General features: G+C 30.8%; 1 protein-coding gene across 2 annotated transcripts in view; it reads right to left on the bottom strand.

Moving 5' to 3' along the window:
- LOC142322391 (uncharacterized) overlaps positions 1-16,278 on the bottom strand; it is a 35,034-nt gene extending 18,756 nt beyond the window's left edge. Inside the window, exons 1-3 of one of the 2 annotated variants that reach the window (XM_075361428.1) lie at positions 16,105-16,278; positions 6,084-6,230; positions 501-641 (exon numbers count right to left, since the gene is read on the bottom strand). In XM_075361428.1, the coding sequence (XP_075217543.1) occupies positions 501-641; positions 6,084-6,230; positions 16,105-16,149 (333 nt within the window). In that variant the 5' untranslated portion in view covers positions 16,150-16,278. The remainder of the gene's footprint in view (positions 1-500; positions 642-6,083; positions 6,231-16,104) is intronic. The other variant, XM_075361429.1, reaches the window with a different exon arrangement.
- Positions 16,279-19,086: the final 2,808 nt, after the last annotated feature.

Below are 19,086 nucleotides of genomic sequence, written 5' to 3'. Positions count from 1 at the left end.
GGAGACATCTAAAAACATATCAATCTTGTTTGAAAATAAAAATGCAGTGACCTAGAATGGGGATTATCAAAAACTATAACGCTTCTTGTAACTGAGCATGCTTCATAAAAGAAAGGATAAATTTGTACTGTTTTAATACTATTATTGTAAACAATGTTGAATTTGAGTATAAAATGAGTAATGTTTAGGCAGCTTTTTTTTTATAGCATGCAGCATTATCTCACTGTATTTTCTTTGTTACATATGGTAACAAATATTTATCTATTGTAACATGTTAGGGGCAATCTGCTCATCAAAGATATATACTTACCTATACTGCATTAATAACTGTTTTTTACAATATAAATCAAATTATCTCATGTTAGACATCAATGCTAAATGATAAGTGAGACATAAACAGCAAATAAAAATATATTGATAAATAGAAAAACTCAGAATTCATACAATAAGCCGGTTTTATATTTTTAATTTAATCAAAGATAAAATAGAAAATAGCTTACTTGTTTAAATACTGTCTGTTCATCATCAGTCTTAGCAAGAGGTACAAACAAATATTCTATTTCATGCATGTTTTCTTTTTTAATAGGCAAGGATAAAGGATCTTCTTCCAAAAATGAATTACCACTTTGTGGGTCCATAGTCTGTAAAAAATAAAAATTAATAATAATATTTTATTATAATATTGGGCCTTAAAAGAAAGGTGGTTAATGAAATATTACTGAAATATAACATCTGATAATGTCTCATAATAGCAATAAGGAAATGTATTGATGATATCAAATATATTAGCCAAGTTAAAAAAGCAGAAATAAAATACCTAGAAAGGAGTGGATTACTACAGGAATAAAACACTCCTGTATGAGAAAAGAGTTACTATATAAGAAATGGAAATAAGAGTCCAACAATGAAAAATTGAAAACTGAATAAAAAACTATGATAAAAACTTAAGGAGAGTTATAGAAATGGCTAAAATTAATTTTCATAGTAAATTAGTCAAAAAAAATTGTGATAATAGTAAGAATTTATGGAAATTTATTAACTCAAAAAATGGAAATAAGGTAAATAAAATTAATGGTATAAATTACATTTATAATCATAGCAAGAACAAAACTGAAAACCCTAAAGAAAAAGCGAATATTATGGATATATATTTCTGTGGAATAGGAGATATTTTAAGCAAAAAAATTTTACAACTGTTGAATATGAGTGTAACACTATCACCTACAAATGAAAAAACTATATTTAGGTTCTGCGCTATATAATAAATTACATAATGGATTAGATAAAATAATCCAATGCTCATTACATTTTTGTACCTAGCTAAAGCATTTGACTCTGTAGACCAACAAATTTTGTAGGAAAAGAAAAATTTTGAAACATATGCAAACTTATTTAAATAACAGGCAACAGAATGTTAAAGTTGGAGTAGCCATAAGTGAACATCGGAAAATATCAATAACAGTTCCGCTAGGTACAATCACAGAACCCCTATTACTAGTATAACAATGATGTTCTTATGGATATGCCTGAAAGTGTGGTTTTGTCATACGCAGATGATGCAGCTATAATTGTGACAAGCAAAAATTATATTGAAGTTAAAAGTAAAATGAATGAATAATTACACAATATTTCGAATTTGCTGGCCCTGAATAAGTTATCACTGAATGTAGACAAAACAGTATTTATGTTCGGAACCTACAGTAATAGTGTACCCATGGAAATGAACGTAAAAATCAGTTTTTTTTTTTGGGGAGGGGGTGAAAAACGTTTTTACGTTATTGCATGGAAAACAAGAATATAAAATATGAAATCTAATAAGACAACCATAAAAATAAAAAAAAATAAAACATAAACTTGAAATTTAAAAAATTTAAATACAAAAGCAAAAATATAAACTTAAATTAAAACAATAAACACAACACATATAACTACTATCACAGCTGACATAGTAAAAATTTAATTATAACCAATATCACAGATTAAAACTTATCTACTGTCACAATTAACAACTTTATTTACATATACATATACATATATATATATATATATATATATATATATATATATATAAAACAAAAATAAGAAATTAAACAACACTACTAAAAAGTATTTAAAATACTAACACTTCAAAGAAATAAAAACACCCGACCCAAAACTTCTTTGTTATTGCCCAGGATTCGACAAATGTTCCCGGGCAATTTAAATTTGCAACGCAAGGCCGCATAATGCATGCTATTTACAAGGATGTGACGCACAGTCAAGGGACAGTCGCATCATATGCATACTGGTGCATTTACTGCTGACATCAGATACCTGTGAGTAGCTCTTGCGTGTCCTACCTGCAATCAGCAGGGGACCACTTCCTCATGGCGAATTATTCTTATGAGAAATGCTACGGCAACACAGAACTTTTAATGTGCCAGAGTTTGTTATCTACTGCAGCTGTTCAGTCATCTTGCCACTTTGCGTGAAGAGTAAGTTTTACGTAGCTAATAAAGGTGGATGCAATAACATGGGTAGTGAAGGCTGTGCCTTTAGCAATGAAATCTGCATGTTCATTACCCAGTATCCCCATGTGGCAAGGGACCGATCAGAAACTCACCTGTATGTTGCGATGATTCAACTCAGCGATTGTATTGTACATTTCCATGACGATAGGATGTCTGGAATAAAACTTCTCTAAGGCTTGGAGAGCACTACACGAGTGGCTACAAAAAAGGATATGACGGTACTTAGGGTTAATAATTTGAAAGCCTTATTTATAGCATATAATTCAGCAATAAAGACACTCGTAATACCAGGTAGACTAAACATATAGGTTTGATCATTAACAATAAATATGCATCCAATGGTATCATTCTGTTTCGATCCTTCCGTGTGTACTACTGCATCAGGGTTTGTCTTGGAGAGAATATAGCGAAACATTCCTAAAAGAAAATAGGTGGTGTTGATTTGTTATTGTATATCATGAGGTCAAAAATAAAATTTATATGGTTGATTCTCCATGCAGGATATTAACACAGATATATTGGAAAAACAGAAGGTGCCTCAACATTTATAAATGCGGTAAATAAAATGTAATATGCAATAATAACTGGTCTGTGATCACTACCACGCAAGTCATCATAAACAGACCAATTAAGATAAGGGAGTAAACTCGGCAAGCATATGAGTGGTCGATGTAACAGATGATAATCCATCATTCAGTACACAAAGGTCCAAGTCTCACACTGTTTATCATATATTGTTGATAGGAGAAGAAATATGAGCCCCAGGAAATATGGTAGATATTGAAGCCTCCTACTATTAATGATGGTGATGGGATTTGCATGAGGATATTTGACATTTTTAGACTACTAAACTCAGAGTTTGGTGAGAGATACTAATTGCAGATATGCAATTTAAAGGGGACAGAGACGTTCACAGCAACAGCAGGTGTAACCGTAGCTAGTGGTATCCTTGTACCTGACACCTGATTCCGGTGAAACGAGATTCCATGTTAAGGTGAAAAAGGTTGAATATAGTAAATATTTAGGAATGATTATTGATTTAAACTTGAAATGGGATAAACACATTGAGTATATAATCAAAAAGTACCTAATATTTATATTTTATAAACTATCGAGAATCATGAACAAAAAAACGTTAAGTATAATACATTACAACTTTTTCCACAGCTTAATAAATTACAGAATTATTGCATAGAGTGGCGCATACAAAACGTGCACATACTTAATACACTCCCTCCAGAAAAGAATATTGAGAATAACTAAAAATAATTTTAGTGAGAAATTACCGATGAACATTGAACAGTTATTTTCTTATCATCATTAAATTACAAAATTAATTCATCGATTTCAATAGTACAACAAGAAATAAATGTATTCCAATGCCGAGAATAAATATGACCTTCAGAAGCAGTTATATCAAAGCTATAAAAATATTTAATCTACTGCCAAATGATCTCAAAAGATTGGTAGGAAATAAAAGTACCATAACAGAAACCTTAAGAAATGGATTATAATGAGTATTCAAGTTTTATGTTTTGCTTAAATTTTAACGATTTAACTTGTTAGGTGCCCTAGTTGGATTTTTTGAATTCTATGCTTAAAAGGATGATGTATGGTAATTACTGTTGGAAATATTTATAAGATGTATATCTCTGGTTTTTTAATTATTAAGTTCATTTTGTTTTAGTATGTAAGTTCCAGTCCTGCGAACAGGTAATCACTATTACCTCTATTACCTCTGCAGGTGTACTGATGTGTATTAACTGATAAAATAAATAAATAAATTTATACATAGGATATGATTTCAACCGAAAAAGCACAGCACAAGGAAACATGCCTATTTCCATAAATATGTTTAATGTTTTTATTACACTTGTTTTAGAATACTTCAAAGTATTTCACCTTCAGAATCATTATAAATAATCTGTTGTTGATCATGACTAATTTCTCGTTTGCTAAATAGGCGAGTTTGACTCAGTATCTGATGAGGTTCCATTATTTCACAAAAAATATTTAAGGTTTTCTTATCTTCTGGCTACACAAATATGATTAATTATTCTATGATAAATGATAGAAATTACTATATTTTTAAGTACATTAATATAATACACACTTCCTTTACTCTGTAAAAATTGTAAAGATAATCTTAATCAGCAACAAAGATTATCTGATAGAACAGATTCCATATATAGGTTACCAAGGGTATCAACAGATGACAGCACATGAAGGTAATGTGTATTAGTATTCCTACTGGGCTATTGGAGTCTTTGTAATCATACAACACAGTCCACAATATATATAAAAACATTTAAATAAGGCTGTGAGTTAGCAACTACCATGGATCCTAATGACCTGTACTGAACAGTTGTCTGAGGAACCAATGCAAGTGAATACTTTTGTGCAGATTTTAAGTTAATAAGTTACTAATAATTAAATTGAAAATCCAAAAAATCATACAGAAAATAGAAATAACACATCCTTTATTGCATGTAAAAAAGAGTTGAACAATGTAGATGTCAATTAAGAAACGAATACCACTGAATTGTATTTACTATCTGGTCATTTAGTCACTGTTTTCACTTAACACTAAAATGTAGATAAGAATTTCTTTCTACTGAATTTTCTGCTATTCTTGTTCTACATTTACATACCAATCAACCTATCAACTTTTATTTCAGTACTCAAGAGAAGAAATTCCATAAATTTTTCAGACTGAAAGGAAGGAAAAAGCCTTTTAAGTCTAAGAGGGCCTCCATTCATTTACTGCAATGCTATACAGAATCCAGAAGCTCAAATAACATAGTTTTCTTACAGTCATAAAATAAATTGATTTTCACATAAATAACACATCCAATGGGTACTTCCATAATAATAATTCCATAATAATATTTGAGTGCTTCCCTAATAATATGCAACTGTCATCTTTCAGTACATAATCAGACTTGATAGCATAAGAAGATAAATATATTGTAGGCATTGGAATTAATTAATTGAACAATAGAAGAATATCTGCATCTAAGCACAATCTAAATGGTTTGGTAAATACACAGGTTTCTGGTGAAAACATAAAAAACACATCAGTCTCGCTTGAAAACAAAAATGCAGTGACCTAGAATGGGAAATATCATAATCTATAAGATTATCAGAATATCAAAATGTATAATAAACCTTTTCATAACTGAAGTTGCTTCATAAAAGTAAGAATAGCTTTGTACTGTTTTACTACTATCTTTGTTGAATCTGGGTACAAAATGAATGTTTAAGGCAGCTTATTCATAGCATGTGGCATCAGCTCACTGTATTATCTTTGTTATGTATTGTAACAAATGTTTATCTACAGTAAAGTGTTAGGGGTAATCTGTTCATCAAAGCTACTCACCTACCTATACTCCATTAATAACTATTTTTTACACTATACATCAAAACATCTCATGTCAGACATCAATGCTAAATGATATGTGGGCCATAAACAGCAAATAAAAATATACTGATAAATAGAAAAACTGAGAATTCTTATAATAACCAGGTATTACATTTTTAACTTAAAAAAAGATAAAATAGAAAATAGCTTACTTGTTTAAGTACTGTCTGTTCATCATCTGCCTTGGCAAGAGGCACAAACAAATATTCTGTTTGCTCTATTTCTTGCAGGTTTTCTTTTTTAATAGGCAAGGATAAAGGATCTTCCAAAAATGAATTACCACTTTGTGCATCCATACTCTGCAAAAAGTCGGTTATGTACAGAAATTGCTTATAATAAAAATAATCTATGTTTATAACAAACACCACATGAAAAACAGTATTTAGTGGCATTACTGAATTATCACTATATTTCTAAATCTCAAAAAATATACATGAGTTAGCAATAACAATAGAGGTCATTATTTTTTATAAACTAAAATGATATGATTTTTAGCAAAAGAAAATTTTCACTTGGTATATCAGCTTTCATGCTTAAATAAAATAGTATTATTACACGATTTGTAAGTAATGGAAAGCAATTTAGTTGTAAAAAGAAAAAACTTAATTTTTACATATTCAAAAAATTTACATATAGGCAAGAATCTTCAATGAATGTATTAGAAGGGCCCGAATGCAAAGGAGGTGTCCTAACCTGACTCTAGTTATAACTTCCTTACACAACTTTGGATTGATAAATGCCAGCGTAAATAAATACATCACATATTTTTCGGATGAAAATTTCAGGAGAAACAAGCAATTAACTAAACATCAAAATTTATTATACTTTTTCTAGTAATGGCAGGCAGGATACAATTTGCGTGATACACAGAAGCCATTTTTTTTAAATTTAACAGAAAAATGAGATTGTGTTCTTATAGAAAGTTTACATGAACCTTCTACAACTATCGTATAGAGAATTGAACAATCAGAATCAGTACACTAAATTTTAATCTATAGGGTATTTTATCTGTAGGGTATGATTTCATATATGATATGATTTGAAGCCTATTTCTATAAATATGTTTAATGTTTTTATTATACTTGTATGACAATACTTCAAATATTTCGCCTTCAGGATCATATTGAATATCTCTGTTGTTAATGACAAATTTCCAGTTAGCTAACCAGATGAGGTTCCTTTATTTCACAAAATATACATATGGTTTAAATACCTCGTAGCTACTCAAACATGATTACTTATCGAATGGGTTATAATAGAAATTACTATATTATTATTTTTAGGCACATTAATATACTTACGACACGTAAATCATACACACTTCTTTCACTCTGTGAAAACTGGAAACATATTCTTAGCAGTAACGGAAAGACTTGTGTACTAGTCGTTCCTTCGATTCGACTCTTTGTACTGCACAAAAATATCGAGAATCGGTTTGCGGGAGAAACCTCTTCTGTTTTCGAATCTCAATAATGAATTGGATTGGTTATATGATGAAATCAAATCTTTCTCCATTACCATTCGATTCGTCTATCTTAGAAGTCGAACAGAAGTGTGAACAGTGATGAACCGCTAAACATCGGTGAAAAAGAGAAAAGAGCATGCGTATTTACAGTACTCTTGGTTTCGAGGACTACTTTCTTTTTTGGAAAGGAAAAGAATTGTTGAACGAGAAATGATTCTTTCTTAGAATCACATCGGTTTCTGAAGAAGAATCATTTATCCTACTACTTACCCTAAATCACTGACAAACAATTACGGGAAGAGTTCGACGAAAATTAGTCGATTGTTAAAATGAATCGACTAACTTAATATAAATATTAATAGACTGATTTTGAAAATTACTCGTTATAAAAAAGAATTTACGGAAGTTTAGTTCTGTTAATATTAACTGAAAATAGAAATCTGGCAATAAGTATAGATATTCTCTAAAACTAATCCCTATATTAAGATATTGGTCATTAAATTTCTTCTTATTAAATCAAACACAGAGAAAAGTAATACGGTCACTTTAAATTTTTTATTAGATTTTAATCCACTGGAAGAATTGAATGAATGAAAATAAGAAAACAGGTTAAGTATTGGATGTATGATTCAAGTTAATAATGAAAGAATTATATACTGAAGATGCAAAAAAAAATAAATTACCATGAAAATGTCAAACAAAGGGCTCTTAATTTCTTTTTAATTCATTTTAATACACAAAAATGAGCGCCATTAGAAAAGCTATGTCTACTGCAATAAAACATGAAATAATTGTAAATTATTTTATCTGCAGGAGTCAGCTACACATTTCTTGAGAAATATCTTGAGTTTCTAAATCACATATATTCAGATTCATACCAGAAGTTTGTAATGCAATTTATAATCTGTTTAGGAATAAGTTATACATAACTGTTTCTTTTTTGACAAATTTTGGTCTTAGGATATAACTGAATTTTGTGAAGGAATAGAAAAGTATACTTCTGATAATTACACTGTTTAGTAAAAATAATTAAAAAAAAAAAAAAAATGTTAACGGTTGAATGTATTATTTAAAAAAAGTTTTAACTGTTCTCTGATCTTAAGAGACCATTATGAGTGTGAATGCTTCTATAATAGTACTCAACTGGCATCTTTCAATATATAATCACACTTTACAGTGCCAGAACAGAAATATTGAAGGTATTGGGATTAAATTAATATATCTCTAGAAAGTATCAATGATTGGTTCTAATTCTTTGTACACGACTTTGTTGAGAAAAATCCACCACTGCCCGTCTTTCTGGTACGTTTTATTGATGCAGGTTCTTTCAATTTTCTGGAGTGTGTGTCTTTGATCGTTTATTCACGTGGAAGAGTGTTTCTGCTGCAAAAGTGGCTTCTGGCTTTATAACTATGTTGTAGTGTTTTATTACATTAATTGACAGGTACTTTTTATTGTACCAAGTTAATTTTTGATCTTCAGCTGGTTCGTTTCATATTATTTGGGTCAAGTTTGTTTTATTTAGGTTATCTTTATTATTTCTCAGATGTATTTAAATTGGGTTACTATTTTCACTTTATTACCGTTGTTTATGTTTACTTCTTTTAAGTTGTTGGTCTTTGGGACATAATTTCTCTCTTCACGAATGATATTTTGAGGTCAATTTTATCTCCAATGTTTTGAAGTTCTAATATCTGTGATATAACTTTTTAGATTTCAATTGCTTGCACTGCAAAGTCATCGGCGAAACCAAGTTGAATTGTTTTGATATTTTGGCCTATTTTTACTTTTGGGGGCATTTTTATAGCCATTCCCTCATTTCTATAGCCCAGTTGAATAATAGTGGTGAGAGCCTATCACCTTGGCACAGCCATGTTTTGATCTCAAATGGTTCTGAGAGCATGCCTCTGAATTTTTAAGGATTTGAGAGGGTCAGTTTTGTCATTTTTTATCCAAGGTGTCTTACAATTTTTAATAGGAATTCTCTGTGGATGCAGTCATAATGTTTCTTGAAATCTACAAATGTTATCACCATGTTTGTTTCTTTTTTTGTTGTAATCCATAATTAGCTTGACACTCATAAACTGGCCTGGACAAACCACCAGGGTCTGAAACCTCTCCAGTATTCACCTAGTTCTTTCTTGAGTTATGAACCGATCCTGTTGAGGATGATTCTTGAAGAATTTTATATGTTGTATCTAGGAGTGAGATTCTCCTGTAATTATTAGGATGTGTTTTATCCCCTTTTATTGTGTAGTGGATGGATGAGGGCTGTCAGCCAGTGTTCTGTGATCCAGGTGTTGACAAGCTGTGTATGAAGGGCAATTTTTGCAAATGTTCTGGATGTTTCCAGATCTCTAAAAAGTCTGATCTTATCTGGCTGTTTTCTAGTTCTTCATCTCGCCCAATGCTTGGTAGACTTCTTTCACTATGGGAGGGTTAATGTTTTCTGATGGTATTGAAGTTTAGGAGTTTTGTCGATTCTTCACAATTTTGAAGTTTGTTGAAATATTTAGCAAGGATTTCTATGTTGCCTTTATTGTTATCGGCCAGATTACAGTTTTCATTCTTTATTAATAGGATTGGGGAATTGTATTTTTGGACCTGATTTTTTTAAGTAGTTTCTTGCCTATGTTTTATTGAATTTTTTTCCTTTTGATTTCGGTATGGCATTATGGCATTCTCCATATGGTTTCTTTTTTTCTATTATTATATTTTGGAAGGATGTTCCAGATTTTTGGGATGGATGAAATAACCATACTTGATGTTTTTTCTCCATTTTCGTCACATTTGCTGTTCCACCATTGATGATTTCTACAGGATTTTATTGGTGCTAATTCTCCTGCGATTTGTTTAAGGTTGCTTACTAGATCTTTGAGTTAATCAGTGATTATTATTTTTTCGGTTGCTTTATGAAAATTTTCATTCCTGATCCGTTGGGTAGGTTCCATTTTTCTTTTAGTTTTGGGGCTTTGATTTATTGCATTCTTTGGGGAGTAAATTTAATTTTAATTTTGACTATATAGTGGTCTAGGATTGTATATTCTCCAAGCCTAGAGGTCTAGGCTTGGAGAACTTCTCTAAGTGGGATCTGGGTGGAGGACCACCACAAGGATCTCCTTGTGGTGGTGTTTGTCCATGTATCTAGTTTCCATTCTCTTTTAGTTGTAGTCGAGGTGTTTCCAGGTTTTGAAGTTCCTGTTGAAATATGATTTCGACTTTAGATTGTTGTTTCTGCAGAGATCAACAAGTCTCCGTCAATTTTTGTTTGTTTTCTTTTGGGCAGGCCATTTTCCGATGATGTTGCCGTATCTTCTTTCTCTGCATAATTGAGTGTTGAATAAAACTTGTAAAGCCAAACCTAATGTAATACAAAATACAAATTTAAACAAAAAATCACAGTAAACTGAAATTGTAACATGACCAAATTGCAGCAATTAATTGTACATCAACAGAAGACCAAAACTATTAAACCCATTCTTAAATTTATTAAATAAATGATGCACTCAAGGTTTAGTTCGATAAATGTACAAATGGAATAGCAGAGATGCACCTATTCACAACTCCATGGAATTCCCACATGTCTAAACACCTCTTAACATTAAAATTAAAGTGATTACTACAAATTTATGAATAACATTTTTTTATGCAACATGAAATTGCCTCAAATATATTTTGCCAATATTTAGAATTTTCTATCAGTAAAATTCCATAGCTAGACAGTTGTAAATGTTTGGAAATAATTTTTTGAAATTAAACAGTAAGCAGTCTTCTCTTCAACACAAGAAAGATCAGTCACCTACCCAGCTACTCTGTGTGTTTTTGGCTTTAAATTGGTTTGAATTTTTTCCATAACATTCAGATATTCTGCAGGGGGAAAATGTATATATCTTAACAAATCTTACTGGCTTTTAATCAAATTAATCTTATCATTATAATCCTTTTACTAGCTATTTAAAAAAAAAAAAACATAAGTATTATTATTTAACATGTTGGACGCTATGAACTATAATCATTGTTCATACTGACTTACTGGATGGATGTGGACTCCCATTGAAGTCCTTGTATCTGTGCATATTATATTCACTTTAGTGGAGATGTTGTCATCAGTATAAGGTTATTTAATATGTACAATCAATCAGTTACATTTACTTTATAAGTAGAGTGTTGCAGTTTCACATTTTATAAAACATTTTTTCAAATTTTTAATTTTGTTGTGCAGTTTTCCATTTATTGTGCCATAAACTTGAAATGTATTTTTAGTGAAAATTATTCAAGAATATTGATAGAAATTTAATTTTAAGAGAAGAAAAGTTAACTTAAATGATATTAATTAAATTTTTTGTTGTTGACAATTTTATAATTTTCGCACTATTTTTTCATCAGTTTTTAATATTTTTAGAAGGGTTAAAGAGATCACACTACCAAATTAAAAATTTATTATCATCTGAGCCAGTACCACTGACATCACAAAATATAACCTCGAACATCTCAACAAAGTATTCAGGATGAAAGAGATATAATTCAAAGTATTGAACAACTAACAGAGATGATGATATCTCTATTTCATCAAATGAATGGTAGGTGAATTTAACTTTTTAAAAAGCAATTATGAGGAAACTGTTGACAACCCACAACAACACCTTTCAGGTAATATCAACACACCTTCAGTCGCTGTTCCTTCCACTTCCACACAACAAAGGACTACAGTACTGACACCACAATTCAGTAAAAAAGTGTCACAAAGACTGATCTCAATTCTACTAACATGCTTGGGTTTGAAATTTTACTGGTTAGAAGTAACCTTAGACAATTTTTAACTTGCTTTTTAGAAATGAAATAATTTATCTAATAATGTCAGATACAAAAAAACAAGGGTTTTATTGTGAAATATTTAACATCATCATACACCAGAATAAAAAAATGGAAATGCCTAACAACTGAGGAATTTATTTATAGGAATGCTCCTTCATATGGGTGGGAACAGTTCTAATGCCACATCTTTCTGTTTCCTGGAGTACTGACATTTTATATAATATGTCACTTTTCAGGAACTGAATGAGCTGTGACAAGTTTATTGCAAAATTGCAGTAATTACATTTTGCTGAAACATCTACTCTAGAAACCAATACCAACTGACAGACTATACAAAGTATGACCATTATTAGACCTTTTCCATAAAACAATAAATAAAACAATTAACCCTGCACAAAATTTATGTGTTGCGGTACTTTGGAGAGGGAGATTACTTTTCCATATTTATATTAAAGCTAAGAGACATTGGTAAAAACATATATGCTTACAGAACCTAATGGTTTGGTCTTAAGGTGTGCCATATATACCAGAGCTTCTGATAAAGAAATTGGTGGCCCTGGCCACAAAGAAAATGTAGTATTAATAGTAGGCTTTGTGTTGAAGTGGAAGTGTAAAGGGATGTTATTTTAATTTGGGAATGAAATTATCAATATTGGTAATAAATAAGGGTAAAACTGGTTTAAGGGTTTTACCCTTAAACCAGAGGCTGTGGTAAAATATAATTAGTATATGGGAGGCATTGATCATCTAGATCAGATGACAGCCTATTGAAAGAAAAACTCTTAAATGGTAAAAAAATGAATGCACATGGAATGCAAGCAACTTCTGAACATGACTAACCAGGCTCAATAATAAGCATATAGTAGTAGGCTTACTAGAAAAATTGAGAAGGAAATTTGTTTTCCTTTTTTTTTGTTGCCAAAATTCAGTATACTGTTGCAGCACATCATCATTACCAAGTTAAAAAAATTTATATTATATTTATATATAATATTATTATATTTTAAGATTATTATATTTTACACCACACTACCAAAGAAAATAACATTTAACTAGTTCTCTCGTACTTCAAGTGCTTCAAATTTAGGGCTTGTCATATCAATGAAAAGATTACATAACATAACAGATTATTATACTTCTTTCTGTCATGAAACATTGAAATTTTTTCATTCATATTATAAATAATATTTGAAATAGTTCACTAATGAATTTCATGATACAATCAACAAAGTAGGGCATTGAAATCAAAGCTCTAAAAACAAAACCTTTTTTGATTTACCAAAAAGAAAAGCTCTTAAAATTAAAATTTAACAAAATTTAATGGCAATCAAAAAATGTAAAACTGAAACTGAACAAACTATGTTTTTATTTATGTTTGAAAATCTGACTGTCCATTTCTATGATTTTTTATCCTCAAACAAGTCTCAATCCCATGTTCCATATGACATTTACTGGATAATAATTCTAATGTGATTTAACTCTCATATTACTGAGCAGTTACATACATGGTTAAAGTGTCATATTCTATGAATTCTTTGTCAGAATACTGAAAATGTGGAAATCAATTGCAACAAGGAAGAGCAGCCAAGGATTAAAATACCTCTAAGAATAAAAATACCAAAATTAGCCTTAGCCAAAATTTACAACAAATGACTAATCTTTTTGAAAACTTCAAAAGAAACAAGAATTAAAGCACACATCCTGATCCTGTAGGGGAAGACACCCACTATGTGATATTTCCAGCTGCCACACCACCTCCTCCATACCTAGAGCTGAGGGCTTTACCAGAGGTCATCTACCTCGGCAGTTCACATATTAGTCTCACCTTTGCTAGTATGCCACCAATGTGAATTCCACAAGTGATACTCCCATCTATGTACTACTAACAAAGATGAACTCATAGTAACAAAACATCTCAAATATAGTCTTAAACAAGACTGAATTCCTAAACGTAGAATGAAGGAACTGAAATCACCTACCCAAGCAGGTAGAAGTGAATTTGATGCACAACTCAAACCAACCAAGTGAAAAACATAAAAGTGAAACATTAAACAAAACCACAATACAACTAACATAAAAACCAACAAATACAAAGTAACAAAGAAATGCGAAAACAGTAGAAACAAGGGAAGCCCAGTCAGGACTCTGCTTTTCTTTTGCAAGGTAAATCATAAATTCCTCAATTATTGACCATTCGACCTGGTAACTCCAATTCTGCTGTATATCCAGTGTCAGAATGTAGAGATGACAAATCACCTCGGTACACTTCTCATCATATTTTGTGCACTCATAGAACACATGAAAGGTGTCATCCAGAACCCTGCACTGCGAGCACAAACCTGCATCCAGCAGGCCGAATTGCACCAGCTTGCCCCTAAAAGCATTATGTCCTGAAAGAAACTGTGTAACATACTAATTCAGGGAAATTCAAGAGACACGCTGCAAGCATCTAACATCTGGGAAAAGATCATGCATATACCGCCCCCTTTACGTCTCATCCTATCTTGCTTGCCATAAATCATATCCATGCTGCTTGATCTCCTGGATTTTTTCACAAGTCAACTTACCCAACTTCCTAGCAGCATAATACCTTTCTATTGCAAGAATGTAGATTGGTTTCACACCTGCAATGCCGAGATCACCTCATGAAATTGTTTGGTAACACCCATAACCATGAGTTAACATAAGTCATTGGGCAAGAACATTAAGCCATTAAAGCACACAAATAAGATTTACAGTACCAGTATGTAGTCGAAAGAAAATGAATAGTAAGGGATGTTTAGGGGCTTCACATATTAAAAAAATGCAAGCTAAAATGAATGTAATATTTATATAAAAGCTAAAGCAATTTATCTGGTGTAGGAGTTTACTGAACCGCAATCCAGTCTAGGTCTCACCAAGATCTTTTAAAATTTAAATACACATCTTCAATCTACAACCTAAAAGCTTTTACTGGCTACATGTAACATAACAACACAATTTTTAACTCACAACTTTTGAGTTCTCTTAAGTGTTAAGTCCATATCATTGATTCAAATTAATCGTTAATTTAAATCAAAATATAATAAATAAAATTAATAAACAAACAGTTTATTTTCAATTATTTTTTTTGCATTTTATTTACAACAAAACATCTGCACATGAAGTGAATAAATGACAGGATTTTAAAGCACTTTCTACATTATTTACAATTATAACAAATAATTTAACACTAACAGTCTTGTTGGATACCATATTCTAGTAAATGGTCTGGAAACTGCAGTTTACTAAACTGCAGAATTTTTATTGTTGAAGGATCCTATCCTGCTACAAAGCTTCAAAGCTCAACACAACATATTCCTACGAACATTTCAATTTTTTACCTTGTTTAAAATATCTTTTAGATACTGGCCAAGTTTCAGGTAAGCTCAATCTAACTAGCCATTTATTTGAGAAATCATAAGTTCATATTTTTTATTTATTTCAGTATTATGACTTCAGACTTCCAAAACATACATATTATGAAGAAAAATAAGATGAATGAAGTGGTAGGTAAAAAGATCCCAGACAAGCAAAGCAATCAGATCAAAATAAGGAAAAATTTTGAAAACTAAATGAGATCATTAATATGATACACCCTTTGATTCAATTATTCAGATTTGGTCATTAAAATTTATTTACTAATTAAAAAATAAAATATTATCACTAAATCGATGAAATCAGAATTATCAAAATACAATTCTTAATCATTATAAACTATGGAGAATATTACAAGCATACTGGAAAATTCACAAACCCTTCACATTTGTAAACCATTCAGTAGTTGTAGAAATACGATTTTAATCACCAAAGCATAATAAAACATTCTATTTAACACAATATTTTACAATTAAGAATAAAAAAAAACTTCTAACCTTTAGAGCTAATGTTTCAGTGTTTTCATGAGAAGTTTGATTCATACTGGGGAGAAACAACTGGACTTTTGTGTAATTCAATCAATTCTTTTTCTTTTTCCAAAAGTAGAGTGTTTTTCTCAGATAGTTGAATTTTTAAAGCAGTCAGATGATTATTTCTTTCCTCTAACTTTGCATTAATCACAGCTAATTGCATTTGAAGATCACTGCATATTTTTTCAGAAGCTAATAGTTTAATTGACTGCTGATTTAGAGACATATTAGCCTAGAGAAAAAATCATTCATTACAACACAATACGTTATACAAAGAAGCAAGGTCTTCTAAAGAAAGTGGTTAACATCATTACCAATGTATGTATGTATTTATATGTAAATAAATTATATATATATATATGAGGGCTATTCCGAAAGTAAGGAACGTTTCCCCCTGACGCCGCCAGGCGCACACCAATCGTGTATATATTGGTGTGCTCGTGCTCGGCACCTCAGGGGGTGCATTGCTCCCTCCATATAGTTAGTGACCCGTTGTGGCGTATTCCTGCTAGCCTATGTAGCGTTAGCACCGAAAGGACTTCAGTGGACGTCCTCAGTCAGCGTCCAGCTGTGACAACGGGAACATCTCCGCACTGCCCGTTTTTTTAATATACAAATTTGAAATGTGTGCTGCAATAAAAAATCCCGCCAGTTGTGAGGTGCGGTCTGTGATTAGTTTTTTGTTGGCCAAAAACTTAAAACCAATAGAAATTCATCGGGAACTGTGTGAAGTGTACGGGAACAACGTAATGAGTGAAAGTTCTGTCAGGAAGTGGTGCATCCAGTTTAAAAATGGCCGAACAAACGTTCACGATAAAGAGAAGAGTGGACGTCCGAGCATTGTGACTGATGATCTGGTCTCCAAAGTTGACGAAAAGAATCGTGAAAACCGCCGTTTCACAATAACTGAGCTTTCTCTATGTTTCCCACAAGTTTCACGGACTTTATTGTTTGAAATTGTTTCACAGAAGCTAAGCTACCACAAATTTTGTGCAAGATGGGTGCGTCACTGAGTGGTTGAGATCACAGGCGGCAGAATTCTATGACACAGGAATTTCAAAGCTTGTTCACTGCTATGATAAGTGCCTGAATTTGTATGGTGATTATGTTGAAAAGTAGTATTTTAGTCCCTCTTTCACATGTATATAATAAAAAGTTTTTCTTGTACTTGGTTTTTTTAAAATTCCAAAACGTTCCTTACTTTCTGAATAGCCTTGTGTATATATATATATAAAAACACGCACACATTTTAGTACAATAATCCTTATCACAAAATAAAAAAAATAAAAATATTTACTGTACTCTTAAAACTAATTTAATTTATATTTTAAAATACAAAAAGACATTATTAATTTAATCCTTAGAAAGTATTGGTAGTTAGGGTTAACAATAAAATTAGAAAAAACTAGTCTGTTCTGCATTGAAAATCAGCCAATAAGAGCTGGAAGCTCTTACTGTAAATACTTTCCTGACTGTGATCCTGTACATGACAATCCTTGACTTTTCAATTTTGTTCAACACCTGTGTTTCTAATTCAAGCGTGAAGACAAACCTCGGTCTATCATAAACATTTGCTTAGAGTTAAGAGGCTCATCGGTACCAATTTTATAAATTGTTGTCAATTTGAAGAACATTTTCAGGAAGGCCAATGATCCAAATAAGCTTTGTGATACAGGTGGACCCTGTTTGGCAAAACTATCCACCATCTGTTTCTCCATACATCAATGCATATCAGCCATTTCACAATTTATGTACAAATTTGCCATATCTCACAGAAAAGTAGCAATATCAAAATTTAAAATAATAATCAAAATAATATACATTCACAATAATCTATCAATGTGTAATCTATCACATTGATGAGTTTTTATGTAGAGTTATTATGATAGAGTTTTTATGTAGAGTTTTTAGATAGAGTTTTTATGTAGTTTTCTACATAAAAACTCTATGATCAACTGTTTTTTTAATTTTATAAATATTCTAAGACATATATATACAAAGAGTTAATATATTATATTGTATTATAAAACATAATTATTAAAGAGCTGATTGAAGTATATTTGACTTATATACAGTTGGTATTTTTACTTCCTTGTACGAAGTAAAGAAAGTATTGTGATCGTGAAAAATTTTGCTTTTCAGATTTCAATGTAAATATCCATTTTGACTAATTTCAGCATGACGTCTGAATGTACATATGTAATATCTCGCATAACTCAAAACTTATTAGCCGTAGGATGTCTGAAATTTTTGATGTAGTACTGCTGTAACTAGTTGTGTACCCCCCATTTTGATTGCTAATGTCTGGATCAAAAGTGTCTAAAAAAGCCCAAAGCCCAAAAAATCAGGATTTTGGACTTTTTCTTAACTGCAATAATAAGCAGTCATTGAGAGCTTTTCAACGATGTATCATAAGTGATACTTATTTTCATTGGTTCCAGAGTTATAGCCAAACAAATTTCTAATTATTGAAATATTTGGATCTTACTAGGGGACGGCACATTGGTTTGAATCAGACTTCATCTCTTTTTTTTTTACATTTTTTTAAATTTAAATATATTGATTTATTAATAATTATTAACCTCCGATTATAAAAAAAAAAAATTACGCTAAATAATAATTCAATAATAAAAAAAAAGTATGAAAAAGTATCAGTTATTAATAAACAAAGTTTTTTGTACTATACATTTTTAAAAAAAGGTGTATGTAATGTAATAGGCATACAAGAAAGTCATGTGGTGGCTAGATCAAATTTTTTGATAACTTGGAGGGGATGATATCACTGATTTGCTGTAACAATTCATATATAATTGAATGGTATTGATTAATATAATTAAGCAGTAGATAAAAAATTAACTGACATGAAACTATTTTGCAAATTGATTATTTTCTAGCAAGATTTACTTACACTAACATTTTTCCATTATAATTCATCTTAAAAAGTTCAAT

Source organism: Lycorma delicatula, chromosome 3, assembly GCF_047948215.1.
Source record: "Lycorma delicatula isolate Av1 chromosome 3, ASM4794821v1, whole genome shotgun sequence".
NCBI lineage: Eukaryota > Metazoa > Arthropoda > Insecta > Hemiptera > Fulgoridae > Lycorma > Lycorma delicatula.
The sequence above is the reverse complement of the archived record's forward strand: the minus strand, read 5'-3'. Positions and strand labels throughout refer to the sequence as shown.